The sequence below is a fragment of the Leucoraja erinacea genome, chromosome 40, assembly GCF_028641065.1.
Source record: "Leucoraja erinacea ecotype New England chromosome 40, Leri_hhj_1, whole genome shotgun sequence".
NCBI classification, from domain to species: domain Eukaryota; kingdom Metazoa; phylum Chordata; class Chondrichthyes; order Rajiformes; family Rajidae; genus Leucoraja; species Leucoraja erinaceus.
This window is the reverse complement of record NC_073416.1, coordinates 6,586,089-6,605,668: the sequence shown is the minus strand read 5'-3', so window position 1 is coordinate 6,605,668 and position 19,580 is coordinate 6,586,089. Positions and strand designations below refer to the sequence as shown.

Here is a 19,580-nt window from a genome sequence, read left to right as displayed (position 1 = left end):
TTACGGTGGGCAGTTAACCTACAAAGTGCATGGCTTTAAGGAAACCAGAGCACCCAGAAGGAAACCTACACAAAAGCCACCGGGAGAATGTGCAAACTCCACACAGAGAACGTTACAGGATGTGTGGGCAGAATTAGTCCCCGTGTTATTCATGTGAGGTGAGGGTGAGATCAACAACTAATCTTGCTGTGAACTTTATCCCTTTGCAACGCTGTGTCTTTCAGTTCCATCTGCCACTCGCTGACTTGTCAGTGTATATTTTTAAATCAACATGAAACATCCTGTTCCTCATGAATTCTCGTCAGGGAAAATAAACTATTTGTAACAGTAGGGGCAGAAGAGTAAGTGACTTTGCCTTTAAGATAATATTTTAACCACCGTACCAGACTATAAAAATGAGGAAGTAACACATGATGACAAATTAACCACATGTACGTGCTGTGATCAGAACAGTTAAGTCGGCGCCAGTTCCTACCATTGTCCAGACCAGTATCTACGAGTGGAATCTCCTTCCCAGATGTACAACATTGAAAATAATTAATTTATGAATGAGAGCTCAACAAAAGAGAAGCCAACAAAAGAATGAATGTCAGCGAGACAACTGAAGCAATATAGAATTATGGCACAGAATGAGGGCATTCGGCCCATTAAATCTATGCTGGCCCCCCGTGGATTGATCTCATTATCCCCATTCCTCTGCACTTCCCAACCACCTTGTCAATTATTTTTCCTCAAGTGCTGATCCAGTTTCCTTTTGCTCCATTTCCACACCTTCTTTACACACATTGAGTTCCACACCATCGCTGCCTTCTGCATAAAAATGTTTTCCCTCACATCCCCATTGTCAAAATTTGGTGGAGGTGCAATCAAAGAGATTCATCTGGCAGTGTTGGCAAAAAAGACCAGGAGGCACTCACACAGTGAAGGGGCAATGGGTGTGGGCCAGTCAATGCTAGGAATCCAGGCCTGAGAACCAGGGTGGGATGTGACAATGAGCTCAATGATCTCACAGGAATGGTCAAAGTCAGTCAATGGATATTTAATAGGAGATGAACGAGAACTGTTTTTTTTTGTTTTTTTGTCTCTCTTTTCTCTCTATTCTCAGTTATCTCCTTTTATTTATATCTCCTCCAGATGAACCTCAGTTAACAAACCTTCACCACCCTCTTTCAGCTGGCACCACCACTTGTGCAACCTAACTCTAGCCGTGTTTCATTCCTAACTTTATCCAGTCTAGATGAAAGATCATTAACCCAATATCTCTCTCTCTATGGATGCTGTCTGGCCTGCTGAGTATTTCCAGCATTTAATTGCGTTTATCTCAAATGTCCTCAATAAGCAGTTTTTGCTTTTCTATCTTCCTGTGCTGTGGAACTAAATTTTTATCTTAAATCTGATTGGGTAATTTTGGGCCACAAGATGCATTTCTGCAAATTCAGGCTGACTGCTGAGTAACCTCCAGAACAATCCTCTTCTCGGCCCGAAACGTTCCCTATTTCCTTCGCTCCATAGATGCTGCTGCACCCGCTGAGTTTCCCCAGCATTTTTGTCTACCTTCGATTTTCCAGCATCTGCAGTTCCTTCTTAAGCGCGTTGTTAAAGGTGTCTGTTATCTGTCAGTGAGATATGTAGCTGAGTCCCTGTCAATCCAAGCCACAGGCCTTCTAGCCATTAAATTGCTCCAGTATCATAGTTTTGAGTGGTTTTATTTTGAATGTTCCTGAATGACTAAGCAGGGCGTGGTGAGAGATGAAGGAACAGCAACTGGTTCCAAAAGTGATGCTTGAGTGCAGAGCTTTGTGATTTTTGGGTGAAGTATAAAAGAGATACCACACTGTAACAAAATGGCCAGATTTCTGGCGATTGCGTACAATGATGAAGAGCCAGAAAAAAGAATGACTCGAAAATGAAAAGAGAACAAACCCTTCCTGTTCCACTGACGTTATTGTTGGTTGATACTACCACTGGGAAAGTCCCGTTGAAACCAGAAGTCAGCCTGTGTGTTACTAATAGACTCTGAACAAAAGTAGCAAAATTAACATGTTGGACAGCGAGCTGCAGTGAGAGGGGACAATTTCAAGACAACTGATTTTTTTTTGTTGCCAGTCAGGAGATGCCAGGAAAATCCAGTAAGTTTGTGAAATTAACTGCATCGGTGAGCTTTTTGTTTATTAATGCTTTATATATGATGACTTTGAACAAAAGAATATCTGGCAGCAAGAGATCTAAGGACCTATTCTGCCGTCATTAAAAAAAAACTGAATACTGGAGAATACAAGGATAAAAGGTTCACGAGCAAGAAAATCAAACTGGTGACAAATCTCTGCCTGTGTTGTTCTGAAACCAACAAGATGGAGGTGTGTGGAATGAATGTCGTTCCGGAAGCCATGTGTCTTTGGAACACTTTCTCTCAAAGGGTGGTGGAAGTTGTCATAGAGAGTCATACAGCACAGATACAGGCCCTTCGGCCCAACTCGTGCATGCTGACCAAAACGCTCCATCTGAGCTAGTTCCATTTGCCCGCATTTGGCCCATATCCTTCTAAACCTTTCCTATCCATGTACCTGTCCAAGTGTATTTTGAATGTTGTTATTATACCAGGTTCAACTACCTCCTCTGGCAGCTCGTTCCATACTCCCACTACCCTCTAAGTGGAAACGTCTTTGAAGTCTTTAATGCAGAGGTAGATAGATTCTTGATGAGCAAGGGGGTGAAAGGCAACTACAGGCAGAGGGGAGTTGAGTTACAATCAGGTTAGCTATGATCTTATTAAATGCAGGAGCAGGCTCGAGGGGCTGAGTGGTATCCTCTTGCTCCAAATTTGTATGCATGTTTGCACATGAATCCTTCCTCTCTCTACCTTCTCAGTAGACTATCTAATGTGAGCAAGTGTACTTCACAGAATACATTTAACAAGAAAGTTTATTTTAAGATGATTTGTTTTATTAAGGTGGATACTTGGTAAAACATAGCTAGTTTAGTTTCTGTTGATGTTTTCTATTGGTGTCCATTTGAATAAAATCCACTCTGTGTTACTTTACAATGGGTTAAAATAGACAGTGGATTTTCTTCTAATCATTCACATTAGGTAAACATCACTGACAAGGCTAGTGTTAACTGCTCCTCCCTAATTGTTCATCGCTGGTTATTTCTTCAACTGATTGATTTATTGGGCCATTTCAGACGACAATTAAGAGTCAACCCTGGTGGTAGTTTGGAGTCACATATAGGCCGGACTGGATAAGGATAATTCATTATCTTCCCCGAAAGACTTTTGTGACCCAGATTGGTTTTTAGAGACCAATCCAATGGCTTCTTACAGGATCAACAAATTAATATAAATATTTGGCATCAAATTTAATTTGAATGTAAATCCTCCAGCTTCCAGGCACTGCATTAAGCAGCATGCAACCATCTCTTTGTTTATGTTTATGTATTAGGAGTTATGCAAATTATTTTAAAATTATCAATACCCTCTCTCCTTGCAAAAATCAGCATTGCAGTGCGAGTTAGGCCTCGTGCTCTCTGCTGGTATTGGCAGACTAATTGGCGCAGATTAATCGCTCGGAGTGAGCTCGGCATTCTCCGGGCCGGTGATGGTACTCCCACCCAAACTTTCCTCCCGCCGCAACCCGAACGGGAGATCGTCCAGCTGAGATTGGAGCATGAAATTTGATTAAAACTTGACACAAGGCAGAAGGCTTCTTGCATATTAGGAAAAGGAATGACTTATCCACTCCATGCCTGCTACCAGAACCGACTGGGTCTTTGTAGAAAAAAAGACATTGTGTGGGAGTAACACAGTGGGGCAGGCAGCATCTATGGAGATCAATGAGGAGCACCTATGAAGATCCATGGAGACTTTTCGGGTCAAGACCCTACTTCAGACAGTATCTTTGCTATTGTAGATGGGGATCAAAATTGCCCTCCAAAGCAGTAATAATCCCACGCTGAAAACGATGTCCTGTAAACGAAAGGCAGCGTTTTACAGTTGCCATGAATGCTCAGACAACCGCATCTCCTTGCTTCCTCACACTCTACAGTGACCAGAATGCACCACCTACAGAGACACTGCAGCTGTTCAGCCTCCACCTCTACTAGGGCTGCGAGGGATGGTTGACAGATTCTGGTCTTGCCAGTGAAGGTTAGATATCAAAAAATGAATAAATAAAGACTTGAATGGACAGTTGTGGATGGGGTTAAGATCATTAGAAACACCAGGGATGTGTCCGGCAATCGCACTTCTTCAGGGACCTCTGTGATTTATCAGAAAAGGCCCCGATGTGCTGAATCAAAAATTAAATAAGGAAAACTGGCATTCACCAGGGAGCCAAGAGGGACGGTGATCTATTAATAATAATTAAACAGGCTGCAGTCATTTTTAAAACTAGGGCATGTCACAGTGACTAGAACGGAGATGCAGGATCTAGATGTTTGCTAACTGCATTCCAGGGGGTTCGTAGAGCATAAGGAGCAGTCGTGGATTAAAGGGACAGAGCAATCCCCACCAGTGGACATAGAAGTGTAAAAATGATGCATGAAGGAAAATGGCCATTCAGCCCATTGAATCACTTCTGCTATCTTGCAAGGGCAATTTAGTCAGCCTCATTTCCCAACTTTTCTTTGGAGTCTTATGAGATATCACAAGAATTTATTTTTTAGGCGGCGCAAGATAAAGTAAGCCAAGAATCAGCTCACAGCTGGCAAGATCTTTAAACAACTGGGGAGTCGTTAGAATATGTTAATCACAGGGCAAAAAACAAACTTATGGAGGAACTCAGAGGTCAAGCAGGATCTATGGAGGTAGCAAGATGGTCGAGGTTTTGAATCGAGACCCTGCATCATAGTATACTCAGTCTTGATGCAGGGTTTCAACATGAAATATCAACCATCCCTCTGCCTCCACGGATGCTGCCTGACCTGCTGAGTTCCTCCAGCAGCTTATTTCTAGCTTAACATTCCAGCATAAGTTCATAAATTATAGGAGAAGAATTCTGCCATTTAGCCCATTCAATCATGGCTGATCTATCTTTCCCTCTCAACCCGATTCTCCTGCCTTCTCACCATAAACTTCTGGCATCTATAATCTTTTGTGTTACATGAAAACCACAGGGATTTTGATATCAAGAACTATCAGGGAAGGAGAAAAGTGAGAGTTGTTTCATTGTGTTTATCAGGAATCACTTTTTAACACGTGCATTGTAAAACAAATATTCTGGCATTTCTGGAGAGACTCAATGTGGTTGGTCAAGTCATCACTTTGACAATTCACTTCTTCCAGAAATGAGTTCTAATGATTCTTGTTTAAGAAAGAACTGCAGATGCTGCAACAATCGAAGGCAGACAAAAATGCTGGAGACACTCAGCGGGTGAGGTAGCATCTATGGAGCGAAGAAGGGTCTCGACCCGAAACGTCACCCATTCCTTCGCTCCATAGTTGCTGCCTCACCCGCTGAGTTTCTCCAGCATTTTTTGTCTACCTTCTAATGATTCTTGTGTCATTACAATGCATGGAGATCAAATAACCAACTATCTTTTTGGGAAGCACACCCATCAATTCTTTATACTCAAACCAGAAGAACCTCAGTGCAGAAAAGTGCATGCTCTAGCTGTTCTTCCTGAAGGGTCAATGTTTCTCCCTGTACTCCACAAATGCTGTCAAATCTGCTGGCAACCCAGAACAGTTTTATTTTAGATTTTCAGCATCTGCAGTTTTGTTTTGCTTTCCATGCACCAGCTGGTACAAGGCTGCTAGCAAGCAGTTGGCTATCCCATTGTAGATGGGGGGAAGTGTTCACCTGTGGCAAGGGTTAGATTTTTTTTCTCTCGCATAGATTAATACGTAACTCTGGAGTCTGGTCTCAGGTCTAACAACACTTATAGCAGAGAGGGAAATAAGTCTAACCAAATACACCCCAACAACGAACAGCAAAACCTGCTCAAGTCACCACGTCCTCTTTCAGATTTATTATGTTGCCGTTGACTGGCATATATTCAGTTCCATATGGCTTGAGCTGGACCTATTTGACAGGCAGTGAAGTATTTGTTCAAAGGATGATTTCTCTGTGTAAATAATCATTCACTTTTGTAAGTATGCTTTGTTTGAAGCTGGAGTTCACCTCTTTAGTTTTCCGATGGAGCCTCCTGTTTTCTGCTGGAGTCACTTATTTTAAGAAATTTATTTATTGTAAAGGATCATCTATTTTAGTCTGAAGAAGGGTCTCGAACCGAAACGTTGCTTTTTTCCTTTGCTCCATAGATGCTGCCTCACCCGCTGAGTTTCTCCAGCAATTTTGTCTACCATCTATTTTTAAGTGTATTTGATTAATGGAGATATCAGCTGCAAGGTGGAGTCTCCTGTCTGGTATATACATATTGTAGGTTGAATTTGTTTGTTTTAAAGTTCTTGGGTGGAGTTGTTTGCTTTATTTATCAAATTGATAAATAAAGCAAACCTCCCCCCCCCCCCCCCCCCCCCCCCCCCCCCCACCCTGAATTATTTGCCTTGAATGGATACGGTTAGTTTTGGGGCATATTTTGTTTGTGTTCTCAGTTGGATTTAGTCCATGCTAAGTTGGATTTATTTGTTTTTGGGCCATTAATTTATTTGAAGATTGAACAATTTGACGCAGTTGGTTGACTTACTTTCAGGTGGATTCAGCTGTTTTAAGATGGATTCACGTCTTAAGGTTGGATGACTTGTTTTAACTTGGCTTTCTCAATTTTTGATTGGAGTCTCCTGTTTTTAGTGAACATAATTATTTTCTAATGGTGTTGCTTGTGTTAAGGTTGCTTTGTTTATTCTAAGTTGGCTTTAGCTGCTTAAGGATAGCTTCACTCTGAAGAAAGGGTCTCGACCCAAAATGTTATTCATTCCTTCTATCCAGAGATGCTGCCTGTCCCATTGAGTTACTCCAGCATTTTCTGCCTATCTTCACGTTGTCTGATGGATTCACATCTCAGCGTGAATTTGCATGTTTTCAGGTAGATTTGCTTCTCTGAAATTAGGTTTATCTGTCGCTGGGAGGGTTCAAACTATTTATTTGATTGTCATTTTTTCAAGAGAATTCAATTTAAAGGAAATATTTGGGGTCCTATATCTTTTAGGAAGCGGACACTTCTTTTATAAGTGGAGACCATTATTTAAAACGGTCCAGAGGACGGGTCCTGACTCAAAACATCAACCATCCATTTCCCCCCACGGATGCTGCTCGACCCGCTGAGTTCCTCTAGCATTTTGTTTTTTGTTTAATTATTTTACATTTTTGAGATTCAGTAAAATTCTCTTTGTTTTTCGTGGGCCAATTAGCTTTGTTTTAAGATGGATTCAGTTTATTTTCAGATGGTGGGATGTTAAAGTGGACACATTTTTAAATGAGATATTTGTTTTTGGTTATGATTGAATTAAAATAATGACTTGTTTTAAAGTTGATTCACCTGCTTTAAGGTGCACCTTTCCATGCAACTTTTTATTTATTCAATTTTTACTAGGATCTGGGTTTCATTGTTACGGTCAATCAATTATTGCCTATCCTCAATGCTCATTGACTGATGCTTGACCAGTTAGATTGTCGTGTTTTTGAATGCTTTTGGCTCTTTAGTTTTAAAGTAGATGTGCTTATTTTTAAGGCAGAGTCATTATTTTTCATTTTGAATTATTCTAAGCCATTTGACGTGATTTTACTTTAAAAATCTTCTCTAAAAAATTGAATAGTATTTGAGTGGATGCCTTTGGTTTTTAGTGGACATGTTTGTGTTAAGGTCTTAAACCTTTAAGGTGAATGTATTTAATTGAAGTTGGTTTCAATGGTAACGCCATTACATTTTGCTTTACATGGCTTGCTTAAATTTAGATTTATTTGTTTTAATATGAAGCTTGAAGTTGTGCAATTAATTTGTGTTTCTCTGCCTTGGGTTGGTGTAGTGCTGACTTATCAACTTATCAGGAGCATTGCAGGAAGGAAAAAATAAAGATGTCTGTACACAGATAAACAGTACGTCTTCCTCTCTCTGTGGTGATAACAAAGGTGCTAACAAATCCCTTGTACATTTTGTTGATTAACTTCTTTCGATTGATTTGTTTTTGGATGGGTTCAGTTGCCTTTGAATCCAAAACAGATCTGTTTTTAGCTGAAATGTAGAAACATGGAACCGCAGATACCGGCTTACACAAAAGGACACAAAGTGCTGGAGTAACTCAGCGGGTCAGGCAGCATCTCTGGCGAACATGGATAGGTAATGTTTTGGGTCGAAACTCTTCCTCTGACTAAATACACCCAGGAGAAATCTGGAAGTGAGGAGGGGGCCAGGACAAAACCTGTGAGTGATAGATGGATACAGGTGAGGCGGGGGCGGGTTGATAGGCAGATAGTTGGACAAAAAGGCCGAGATAAATAGACAAAAGGTGTGAGATAAGTATAGAAGTGCGATTTATGAAGCCAGAGGAGGGGGGGGGGGGGGGGGGGGGGGGGGGGGGGGGAATTGGTGCACATCACAGGTGGGGCACAGGGAAGAGAAGGGAGGGTTGGAGAAGGAGGGGATGGTTTGGAGAGGTACATGGATAGGAAAGGTTTAGAAGAATATTGGCCAGGTGGGACTAGTGTAGATGGGACATCTTGGTCGGCGAGGGGAAGTTGGGCCGAAGGACCTATTTGCATGTGGTATGACTCAATGAACTTATCATCTAGGGCCCCATAAATGACAGGGTTAATCTAAATGAGTCATTCAGAGCAGGGACCTCCCAGATCTGAATAGCTCTGCATTTAGACTAACACTGTCATTTATGGGGACGGCCTTTGAGTGGACCTGGCTCCTTCAACGTTAATTTGTAAACAGAAATCACTCAAACGCCCAGGAATTAAGTAGATTACAAAAAGTGATGGACACTACCCCACCATCGAAGGGAGCTATCGTAGTCTCTGCCTCAAGAACGGCAGCCAGCATCATCAAAGACCCACACCACCTTGGCCACACTTTCATTTCACTCCTGCCATTGAGGAGAAGGTATAGGAGTCTCAAAACCAGGACCTTCAGGTTCAGGGACAGCTTCTTCACAACAACCATTAGTCTATTGAACACTACAAACACCAACTAAACTTCGCACGACAAACTGTCTTGGTTGCTCTCGGGACTTTGGACTTTTGTTTTTCACTATATTGGGGTTTATTATTGTTTTTAATATTATCTACTGAGTACTCGGTTTACAAAACTGTTGTGCTGTTACCAGAATTTCATTGTTCAGTTTAGCTACACATGACAATTAAAGACTCTTGACTTGAGGTTTTGACGAGTTTACCGACTGATGCTACTTTTAAACTGTTTCTTCTTTCCATCCAGAGATAAAGAAATGGAAGAGGCATTTGGACTGCTGACCGAGGAGTTCAGAAGGTTGAAGATTGTGTGTGTGAGGCAGGCAGAACTAATTAAAGAGTTGACTGAGAAGAGGGAAATAACTGTTGGTGAGTAAAGGCAACGTTCTCATTATCGGACACCACTCTACTGAGGTGATGCAAAGAATGTTCATCTTTATTTATAACAAGAAGCATTCACGGTCGTGTGACAGAAACATGAGGGGGAAATAAGCATGACTTTTAGAGAAAGTACATGCAGGACCTAGAGTGGGTCATGGATTGGAGTCTGTACTTTCTGGATTGAAATACTGGGATTGACATGAGACCAACAAAATGACCGTGTTGCTAAACCGAATAGCTTAATTTGCCATACACAATAGGCTTTTACTGAGGGATATAAGAACAGGAACTGGTCATTCAGCCCCTCAATGGTGTTCCACTAAGAAGTTGTTATTGCAGAGCAGTACCTTGTCCCCATTTTCCAAACCACTTCATGTTTCTTGATGCCCTTGCCGAACAAACATCAGGTCTAAAGTAGGGCCCTGTCGAGAAACGTCACGTATCCATGTTCTCCAGAGATGCTGCCTGACCTGCTGAGTTACTCCAGAACTTTTTTTCTTTTTTTGTTAACCCAGCATCTTCATTTTCTTGTGTCTCTCAATCATCAGCCTATCCTGGTCTATCTTATTGCTGAACTGTAACGTTTCTGTGATTCCATGAACTACAGAGCCTACAAGTGCTAGTGAGTTGAGATACTTTGTGCGGAATCAGCTCCTGTACAACCAGTGTAGTATATTTACAGCATTCCATGCTATAGTCTCACTGCAGGCTGGGGTCAAGTGAAGGAACATTTGCTCTGGGGTGTTAGCTTTGGCTTAATGGGAGCAGTCTCGTCTCTGAGTCAGAAGATGACAAGTCCCAGCCTTGCTCCATGACTTGACTTAAAACAAATAATTTAGTGAAATACTCCTGCATTGTTGCATGTCCCATTCTAAACCGTTGTCATTTGGGGAGAAAGTTGTTGATTTCCATTATCCTTGGTTTGAAAATGGGCTCTGTCATTTCACTTTGGCACGATCTTGCTGTTTATTCACTATAGTTTATTCTGGATCCTCCTGCTTGAACTATTGCTTCATCCACTTGTTCAGACAAAGTCTCAAGTTAGAGAGGTCGAAGGTACACAAAATTGCTGGAGAAACTCAGCGGGTGCAGCAGCATCTATGGAGCGAAGAAAATAGGCGACGTTTCGGGCCAAAACCCTTCTTCAGACTGATGGGGGGTGGGAGGGGAGAAGGAAGGAAAAAGGGGAGGAGGAGGAGCCCGAGGGCGGGGGGATGGGAGGAGACAGCTCGAGGGTTAAGGAAGGGGAGGAGACAGCAAGGGCTAGCAAAATTGGGAGAATTCAACATTCATGCCATCAGTATGCAAGCTGCCCAGGCGGAATATGAGGTGCTGTTCCTCCAATTTCCGGTGTTGCTCACTCTGGCAATGGAGGAGACCCAGGACAGAGAGGTCGGATTGGGAATGGGAGGGGGAGTTGAAGTGCTGAGCCACCAGGAGTTCAGGTAGGTTATTGCAGACTGAGCGGAGGTGTTCGGCGAAACGATCGCCCAACCGCCGTTTAGCCTCGCTGATAGAAAGTTAGAGAGGTCTCCTGGTATTCTGCTCAACCCCCTCCAAACAGCCACCACAGGCAAAGACCAATTGGCAGTTCTTCCAGTTAGCTGGTGGGGGCAATGGTAAGAGTTGTAGTGAGTCACGGTTGGCTCATAGTTTTCGAGAAAAAATTGGTCTTGAACATTACCTGAGAACCTTCCCCTGTAGAGTGTATGTCAGATGTCGATGGAAGCAAGCTGGTACTGATAACCCTGTCAAGCCTCGTACATGAATAATGGAACTCCAGCAAGGTATCAGAGGCTACTCAGCTCCCTGACAGGAATTAATGGCCAAATAGTCAATCACTGCTCTCTCTCAGACATCGATTTTCAAATCGGGCAACTGAACCATCCTAACACAACCCGAGAGCAGTCCTAAACTATTATCTACGAACGGCTCGATTGTAATCATGTATTGTTGTCTTTCCGCTGAAAATAGACACAAAAAGCTGGAGTAACTCGGCAGTCAGACAGCATCTCTGGAGAAAAGGAATAGGTGACGTTTTGGGTCGAGACCCTCCTTCTTCTTTCCGCTGACTGGTTAGCACGCAACAAAGGCTTTTCACTGTACCTCGGTACACGTGACAATAAACTGAACTGAGCTGACCTGAAACAGTTGTTCCAAGATGTATTAATACTGTACGTGGTGTTGCAAGATACAAAAGACATGTTAATCAAAACCTCCCGCTTTTGACTGTTGTCTTTCAGATCTGCCCTTCACTGTGCCAATACAATGCACGGATGCTGGGAAGCTTGACCAGTCAGAAGGACCCTTTCTCAGACCGCAGCAGAAGAAAGTCCTCCAGAGAGCTGCCTGCAATGCACTTGCTGATTCTCGAGAGGTTATGGGGGACATGAGCCAAGACGTGGAGTTGAAGTACTGCCCTAAACTTGACATCAAATATCCGTCCTCCAACAAAAATTATGACTTTTCGATGAATGCAAATGAAAAATCACTTCACCTGAAAACTGCTGATCTATTGGAAGCTCTAACTATAGAAAGTGCGGAAGGTTGTGTCAGTAACTTGTACGATGACTACAGAAACACCTTTAGCTTTGACAAAATCGGGAGTGTCTCGGAACAGCCACGTGCAAATATTCCTGAACCTTTCCTGGGTGGGCGAGTGGTGCTTTCAGGATCAGACTACCCCTTTAGGGAAAAGGAGTATTCCGAAACTTTCAGTGATTCTGAAGCTGCTCTTGTTCCGGGGAGCTTGGACTCAGCTGTTATTTATCGTTCCACAGAATGTGCATCTGTTATTTTCAATTCTCCAGGGATGAGTCGGCCGCCACAGGTAGGCAGCAGTTATGTTGTGAGATTGAGTCACCTTGGAATCCGTACATTATAGGGTTTAGTGCTTTTCAAGAACTCCAGTGTCTGAAGTACAGAGGCTTGTTACACTCCTACACATCTGGTTAAGGGCTAAAATCCAACCAGAATATTAGGTTGACAATCTACCCAATCTGCTAAATATTTGTTTAAATTTTAAATTGATTGATTGAAAAACACAGCATGGAAGTAGGCTCTTCGGCCTACCGAGTCCACGTGACTTGTTCACACTAATTCAATGTTATTCCACTTTTCCATCCATCAGGGGTGGGGGGGGGGCAATTTACAGCGGGCCAATTAATCTACAAACCCGCACGACTTTGGGATGTGGGAGGAAACCAGAGGGGACAAGGGACATTTATTATCATATACACCAATTGGTGCAGTGAAATTTGACTTGCCATTGCAGCACCCGGAGAAAACCAATGCGGTCACAGGGAAAACATGCAAACTCAACACAGACAGCACCAGACAGACAATCTGCCACCAAGATGATTTTGGACTATTTTAAACACAAGCACTAGTGGGTGCCAGCTTTCCCTGAAACACTGCTGCAATGCAGCAGTTATTTCATTCAGTAGCCAACTTGCATATTTCAGGCACATGCACCTTGAGTGTTAATTGGCAAAGGATCCCGTGCATAGCTTATGTCATACCCGCACCAGGGAGTCCTTGATACTGACATTCAAATGAAAGGCATTTCATTTGCCATCACTGACTCACAACAGTGAAACTTCAACAAAATGTAATAACGCTTTGTTTAAAATGAAGCACATGGAAATCCTCTTGCACGTTTAATGGTTATACCAGTGTGATTCAAGTGTTGAATGGTTCAACATTGGCACACATAATGGGGTGGGGTGGGGAGAACGCTACTGAGGCCGAACAACAATGTCATTCCGGGTACAAAACGGGACCAAAGTCAATTCCATGAAATTCTGTGTAGGAAGGCACTGCAGATGCTGACACGGCAGATAGACACAAAGTGCTGAGTAACTTAGCGGGGCAGGCAGCATCTCTTGAGATAAGGAATGACTGAGTAATTTTCCTTGATCATCGTGTGTTTTCACACCTTACCCTTCCATATCTCTATGTCTCTCTCGCTCCTGACTCTCAGTCTGAAGAGGGGTCTCGACCCGAAACGTCACCCATTCCTTCTCTCCAGACCCGCTGAGTTCTCTGAAACATATAAGATTGTTAAGGGTTTGGACACGCTAGAGGCAGGAAACATGTTCCCGATGTTGGGGGAGTCCAGAACCAGGGGCCACACACACACAGTTTAAGAATAAGGAGTAAGCCATTTAGAACGGAGACGAGGACGCACTTTTTCTCACACAGAGTGGTGAGTCCGTGGAATTCTCTGCCTCAGAGGGCGGTGGAGGCCGGTTCTCTGGATGCTTTCAAGAGAGAGCTAGATAGGGCTCTGAAAAATAGCGGAGTCAGGGGATATGGGGAGAAGGCAGGAACGGGGTACTGATTGGGGATGATCAGCCATGATCACATTGAATGGCGGTGCTGGCTCGAAGTGCCAAATGGCCTACTCCTGCACCTATTGTCTATTATCTATTGCCTATTGACTCAGGCAGGGTTCTCTGCCTGACCCGCTGAGTTACTCCAGTATTTTGTGTCTATCTTTGTTGTCTTTTGGAGAGTAGCTCGTTGATCCCAAAGCTCCTCCAGTATCTTTGGTTGGTCCCTTCCCGACTGCAGAGCCTGTCTCTGCTGACACCTACTGGTGAATGATCAGTTAGTTCATCCTTGGTGACTGCATTCACTGACTGGAGAGTCATAGAAACACAGAAATATAAAAAATAGGTGCAGGGGTAGGCCATTCGGCCCTTCAGGCCAGCACCACCATTCAATATGATCATGGCTGATCATCCAAAATTAGTACAGGTACCCCATTCCTGCTTTCTCCCTGTATCCCTTGATTCCTTTGGCCCTAAGAGTTATATCTAACTCTCTCTTGAATACATCCAGTGAATTGCTCTCCCCTGCTTTCTGTGGCAGAGAATTCCACAGATTCACTAGGTGAAAATGTTTTTCCTCATCTCAGTCCTAAATGGCCTACCCCTTATTCTTAAACTGTAACCCCTGGTTCTGGACTCTGCCAACATCGGGTAAATCTTTCCTGCATCTAGCCAGTCCAATCCCTTAAGAAATTGATACGTTTCTATCAGATATCCTCTCATCCTTCTAAATTCCAGTAAATATAAGCCCAGTCGATCCATTCTTTCATCATATGTCAGTCCCGCCATACCGGGAATTAACCTGGTGAACCTACGATGCACTCTCTCAATAGCAAGAATGTCCTTCCTCAAATGAGGAGATCAAAACCACACACAATACTCCAGGTGTGGTCTCATCAGGGCCCTGTACAACTGCAGTAGGACCTCCATGCTCCTATACTCAAATCCTCTGGCTATGATGAGAGTCTTACTTTCATGCTCAAATCTACCTGTCACAAGTAACACAAAGTTTGATCTCATACTGTTTCCGTGCTCCCACTCCCCTCTTGTCCTAAGCAAACCATGCTTCTGATTCTTCCCCTCTGGTATATGTGTCATTTATTTGATACAACATTTTAATGTTCCAAAGTCATTGTTTCTCCAGTATATTGCAGCAAGCAAGAATGTCAATGTTCTGTTACCAGAACATATGGCAATTGACTCTTAACTCTCTCGATCAAATACAATTTCAGTGGTCAAAATGCTGCACGTTTTAGGTTAGAGAGTGAAAGCTTTAAACTTTTCACACCTGCGTTCTGCTGCTGTTGAACCAAGCTAATCCTGTGTCATGTTTACTTAAACAACTCCTGCGTGCCAGTATTTCTAAAGCTTTAAAATAAAATTAAGGTATAAGGAGCATCTATTTCAGAATGGCATTGTGAATATTATTTGTGGATAATCAAAACCAACAGGATGTCAGGCATCTGATACTTGTTTTTTTTTTCTCTCTCTCTATTTCACACACACACACACTGTCACACAGCTGTTCTCACAGCTTGTACATCCAGAGAACCTGGACTGAACAAGGGTACCAACCTGAAACGTCATTGATCCAAGTTCTCCAGCGATGCTGCCTGACCTGCTGAATTACTTTGTGTTTAAGAAGGAACTGCAGATGCTGGAAAATCAAAGGTAGACAAAAATGCTGGAGAAACTCAGCGGGTGAGGCAGCATCTATGGAGCGAAGTAAATAGGCAACGTTTCGGGTCGAGACCCTTCTTCAGACCGAGGAAGGGTCTCGACCAGAAACGTTGCCTATTTCCTTCGCGCCATAGATGCTGCCTCACCCGCTGAGTTTCTCCAGCATTTATGTGTACCTGCTGAGTTACTTCAGATCTTTATCTTTCTTTTTGAAAACCAGCATTGGCAGTTCTTTCTATTTCATCTCTCTCTGTCTGTCAGGGCATGATGGGAGTGATAGAGCTATACAGCATGGGAGGAACAGGCCGCTCTGCCCATCTTGTCCATGCCGACCAAGTTGGTATTCTGGGCTCGTCTCATTTGCCTGCATTTGGTCCCTATCCCTCTCAACCCTGGCGGCACCTCCCGGTCATTTTCTGTATTGTGGAGCCAAACATCTGACTGCACAGCCATCCAGCCCGGCTACTGCAGGTACAGTCAGCCATTCTTCCCGCTGGTATCCCTACTGAATTGCAACATTTCCAAGGCACCTCACAGTCCCACTTCCCTGTATTGCAAAGAAGCAGGAATCCATCTCTTGTATATTTTGCAAACCTCACCTATGGTTTCCTCAGCCTTAAAACGGATTAATGAAGCAGATGGATACTTCTAAATGAATGACTATTCTTTAATAAATCTGGAATAATCAAGGTCACTAATTATTACTTTTTGATAAAATCTCATAATTTTCTACTTTGATACCAAAAAAATGTAATGGCCAATTGTGCTTTTATTGACACGTGTGCAAACACACAGTGAACTTATTTTCTTATATACTGTCCCGTAATGTATTACTTTTTGATTATGTGCTTCAGAATGCAAACAAATAAACATTTTGGTGACTCAGTCATTAATGGTGACCAAGAGTACATTTTGTATTCTATGCAATAAAATAAACTTGTGAAATAGTGCCATGGTATGAAAGATCCGCCAATGGCACAAACTGTTCCGTGTACGTGAACAATGCTGACCGTGTTTCTGATTGACCACAGAGCCCGTGGAGCCCTCATCATTTGCCTGAAGATTGCTGTGCAGGACACGAAGCCACACTGAACTCGGAATCAAGCCTCTCTTCCCAAGTCTGTGAATTCTGCCAGGCCGTGTTTCCAGCTGGAGCGGCAACCCGAGGTGATTACTTGGTGCACCTCACTGGACATATTGAATGCGATTAACCCCTGTGGCGACATCTTGGGGCATCTTGCTAACTAACCACTGCAAGAGCAATGAGCAGAGCAGAACTGGGATTCGATGCACACTGTCCGTGTGTGGTGAAGCTGCGCAATAGTTGGGATGCAAGATGCTCAAACTGAACATAAAGCATGACATCGGCAGATGGGGCTGGAAGTGGGGGAAGAGGTAATTAAACTTGGTGAGATGAACAGAATTTGCTTTGCACAAGGCCACTTTATACTCTTTGGTATTGCAGAGAACAGATGGCTGGAAGAGCGTGCTCCATAGAATAATTTGCAGCAGGAGCGTGTTACCAGGCAGTGACTCATCAGGGAGGGTTCACATTACACTGTCAACAAAAAGAGTAGCTTTTCTGTTTCAGACAGATAAACCTGGAGACAGGTAAAATGAACCACCATGACATTATATTATATTCCATTTGACTTCCGCTGCAGTAATATATATTGTCATGTTCACTACTATATTATCTTAGATCAGAGAATAAGGTAGTGCAGATGGGGGCCATTTAACATTAAAAAGACACAACGTGCTGGAATCATTTAGCGGGTCAGGCAGTATTTCTTGGAGAACATGGATAGGTGACTTTTCAGGTCAGGACCACTCTCCAGTTTGAAGAATGGTCCCGACCCAAATCGTCGCCTATCCATGTTCTCGAGGGATGCTGCCTGACTCGCTGAGTTATTCCAGCACTTTATGTCTTTATTTTTGTAAACCAGCACTTGCAGTTCCTTGTGTTTGTCATTGAGCACATGATGGTTGCATTGGCTCCCTTTAAGGGCTATCCATTCAGTTTCCTTCTCCTTTTCCTTTATTTCTGCACCTTGTCGCATCTCAAGAATTTATCTGATTCTCATTTTGAAAATTATTATTGTATCTGCTTGTACCATTTAAAAAAAAAAAGAAATGACAGTCAAATTCTAACAAATTCCTATCTATTTCTTTTGCTGCTTTTTTTTGCCAAATATGTTGCAAATGTTTCCTTTCCATTGCTGACACTGTTGGTGAAAATAGCGTCATCTTATGCAATGCAGCCAAAACCTTCATGACTAAGATCGCATTTTTAAAATGAACTCATTAGATCTGTGCATCACTGACATGGCCAACATTTATTGCCCCTCTAACTGCCCTCTTCAGTGGATAACCAGCATCTGCAGTTCCTTTCTATACCTTCTATATAATCTGGGAAGGAAATGCAGATTGATATTCCTGCATAACAAGGAGGAAGCAAAAGCTGCACGTTTTTGCTATCAAATGGCCGGAGAGAGGGTTGCTTCTCATGAAAAGCAGCCCCCTGTACCTTGCCAATTGAAGTTGTTTCAATCGTGATTGTGCGATGAAGTTGCCTAATTGGGAGGCCAGGTATCCACAGTGGCAACGGGTCTTCTCGCACCACTGATACTGGGCACGCCGGATTTTTTAGATTGGCTCGTGGCTGGCAGCAACACGGGCTGTCCCTGTGTGGTGACTTTACATCTTCAGGTTACGCTCTAACTTCTGAGTCAAAAGTCCTGCTTGAGAGCCTTGAACACAATGACCACAGCTTATAGTATGTTCCGAATGCAAACTCGGATCCCACTACTGCAAAGAAGCATGGGGAATTCATTCGACCAATATCATTAAATTGGTTGTTTGGTTGCTGCTTGCTGCAGGTTGGAGCTTGCTGTACGCAAATCAGCTGCTGTGCCTTGTACATTACAACAGTGACAAAATTGCAAAGGTTCTTCAACAGCTATAGGAAATGAACAGCGGCTGCAAAAAGCGCAACAGCCAGCAATACAACTTCTTTTGGCTATCTATCTGTATAGCTATTGGTTTACATGGAACCTCCTGCTGCTCCATTTACTTGCTCGGCACAGAACAAGTTCAGGCCTTGCTTGTTTTGCTTTTTGGTCCCAGAAGATGTTCTACGATCATCCACTAACAATTTCTAACAATGTTATATTCTGCACTCTGGTATTCCTCTCCTTGCACAACCTGTTGTAATTGTGTGTGGTTTGATTGTACTCGTGTATAGTATTTGACTGGATCGCACACAGAAAACACTGCCCGCTGTATGTCAGCACCCGTGGCAATAGTAAACCAATACCACTGCTAAAGTGAAGTTTATTGTCACATGCACAAGTAGACGTGTTGCTGAGTAGGTTTGCTGACGACACCAAAATTGGAGGAGTTGCAGACAGTGAGGAAAGCTATCAGAAGATACAGCGAGATATAGATCAGCTGCAGAAATGGGCAGAGAAATGGCAGTCCTCGCTGATGAAAGACAGCGGAGGAAGGTCAGCAGACGACTCTCAACTGGAGCCATAAGGCAGCAACGGTATAACAGGTATGAAATGTTATTGAGTACGTATTTGTGTAAGTTAAGTTGTTTTTCCTCTGAACTGAACATGATGACTAAATTTTGCAAATTATTGCCTGATAAATAAATATATATTTTTTTGGCTATACTGTCTGCATTGTGTTGCATTTTTTGACAAATTCATCCTTCAGCTATAAGATTGATTCCACTTCCCATGTGTTAGTTAATTGTTACAGTGCATGTTGGTTCAGGCACATAGAGTCATAGAGTTATGCAGCACGGAAACAGGCCCTTCGGCGCAACTTGTCCCTGCTGACCAAATTGCCGAGTCCCACTAGTTTCACCATGTAGAAATTACAGCTGTGTTTAAACATAGTCCTCCCATTTCAGGGCACCATAATGTTTGGGACACAGCAATGTCATGTAAATTAAAGTAGTCATGTTTAGTATTTTGTTGCATATCCTTTGCATGCAATGACTGCTTGAAGTCTGCGATTCATGGACATCACCAGTTGTTGGGTGTCTTCTCTGGTGATGCTCTGCCAGGCCTGTATTAGCCTGTGCTTG

The 19,580-nt window shown here is 43.0% G+C and overlaps 1 protein-coding gene across 1 annotated transcript in view; it reads left to right on the top strand.

Moving 5' to 3' along the window:
* The window catches only part of zgc:113184 (uncharacterized protein LOC553745 homolog), a 127,727-nt gene extending 108,726 nt beyond the window's left edge, over nt 1-19,001 (top strand). The window contains exons 3-5 of the mRNA XM_055664382.1: nt 9,337-9,458; nt 11,714-12,300; nt 16,516-19,001. Of these exons, the coding sequence (XP_055520357.1) occupies nt 9,347-9,458; nt 11,714-12,300; nt 16,516-16,695 (879 nt within the window). The 5' untranslated portion in view covers nt 9,337-9,346 and the 3' untranslated portion in view covers nt 16,696-19,001. The remainder of the gene's footprint in view (nt 1-9,336; nt 9,459-11,713; nt 12,301-16,515) is intronic.
* The last annotated feature ends 579 nt before the right edge of the window (nt 19,002-19,580 follow it).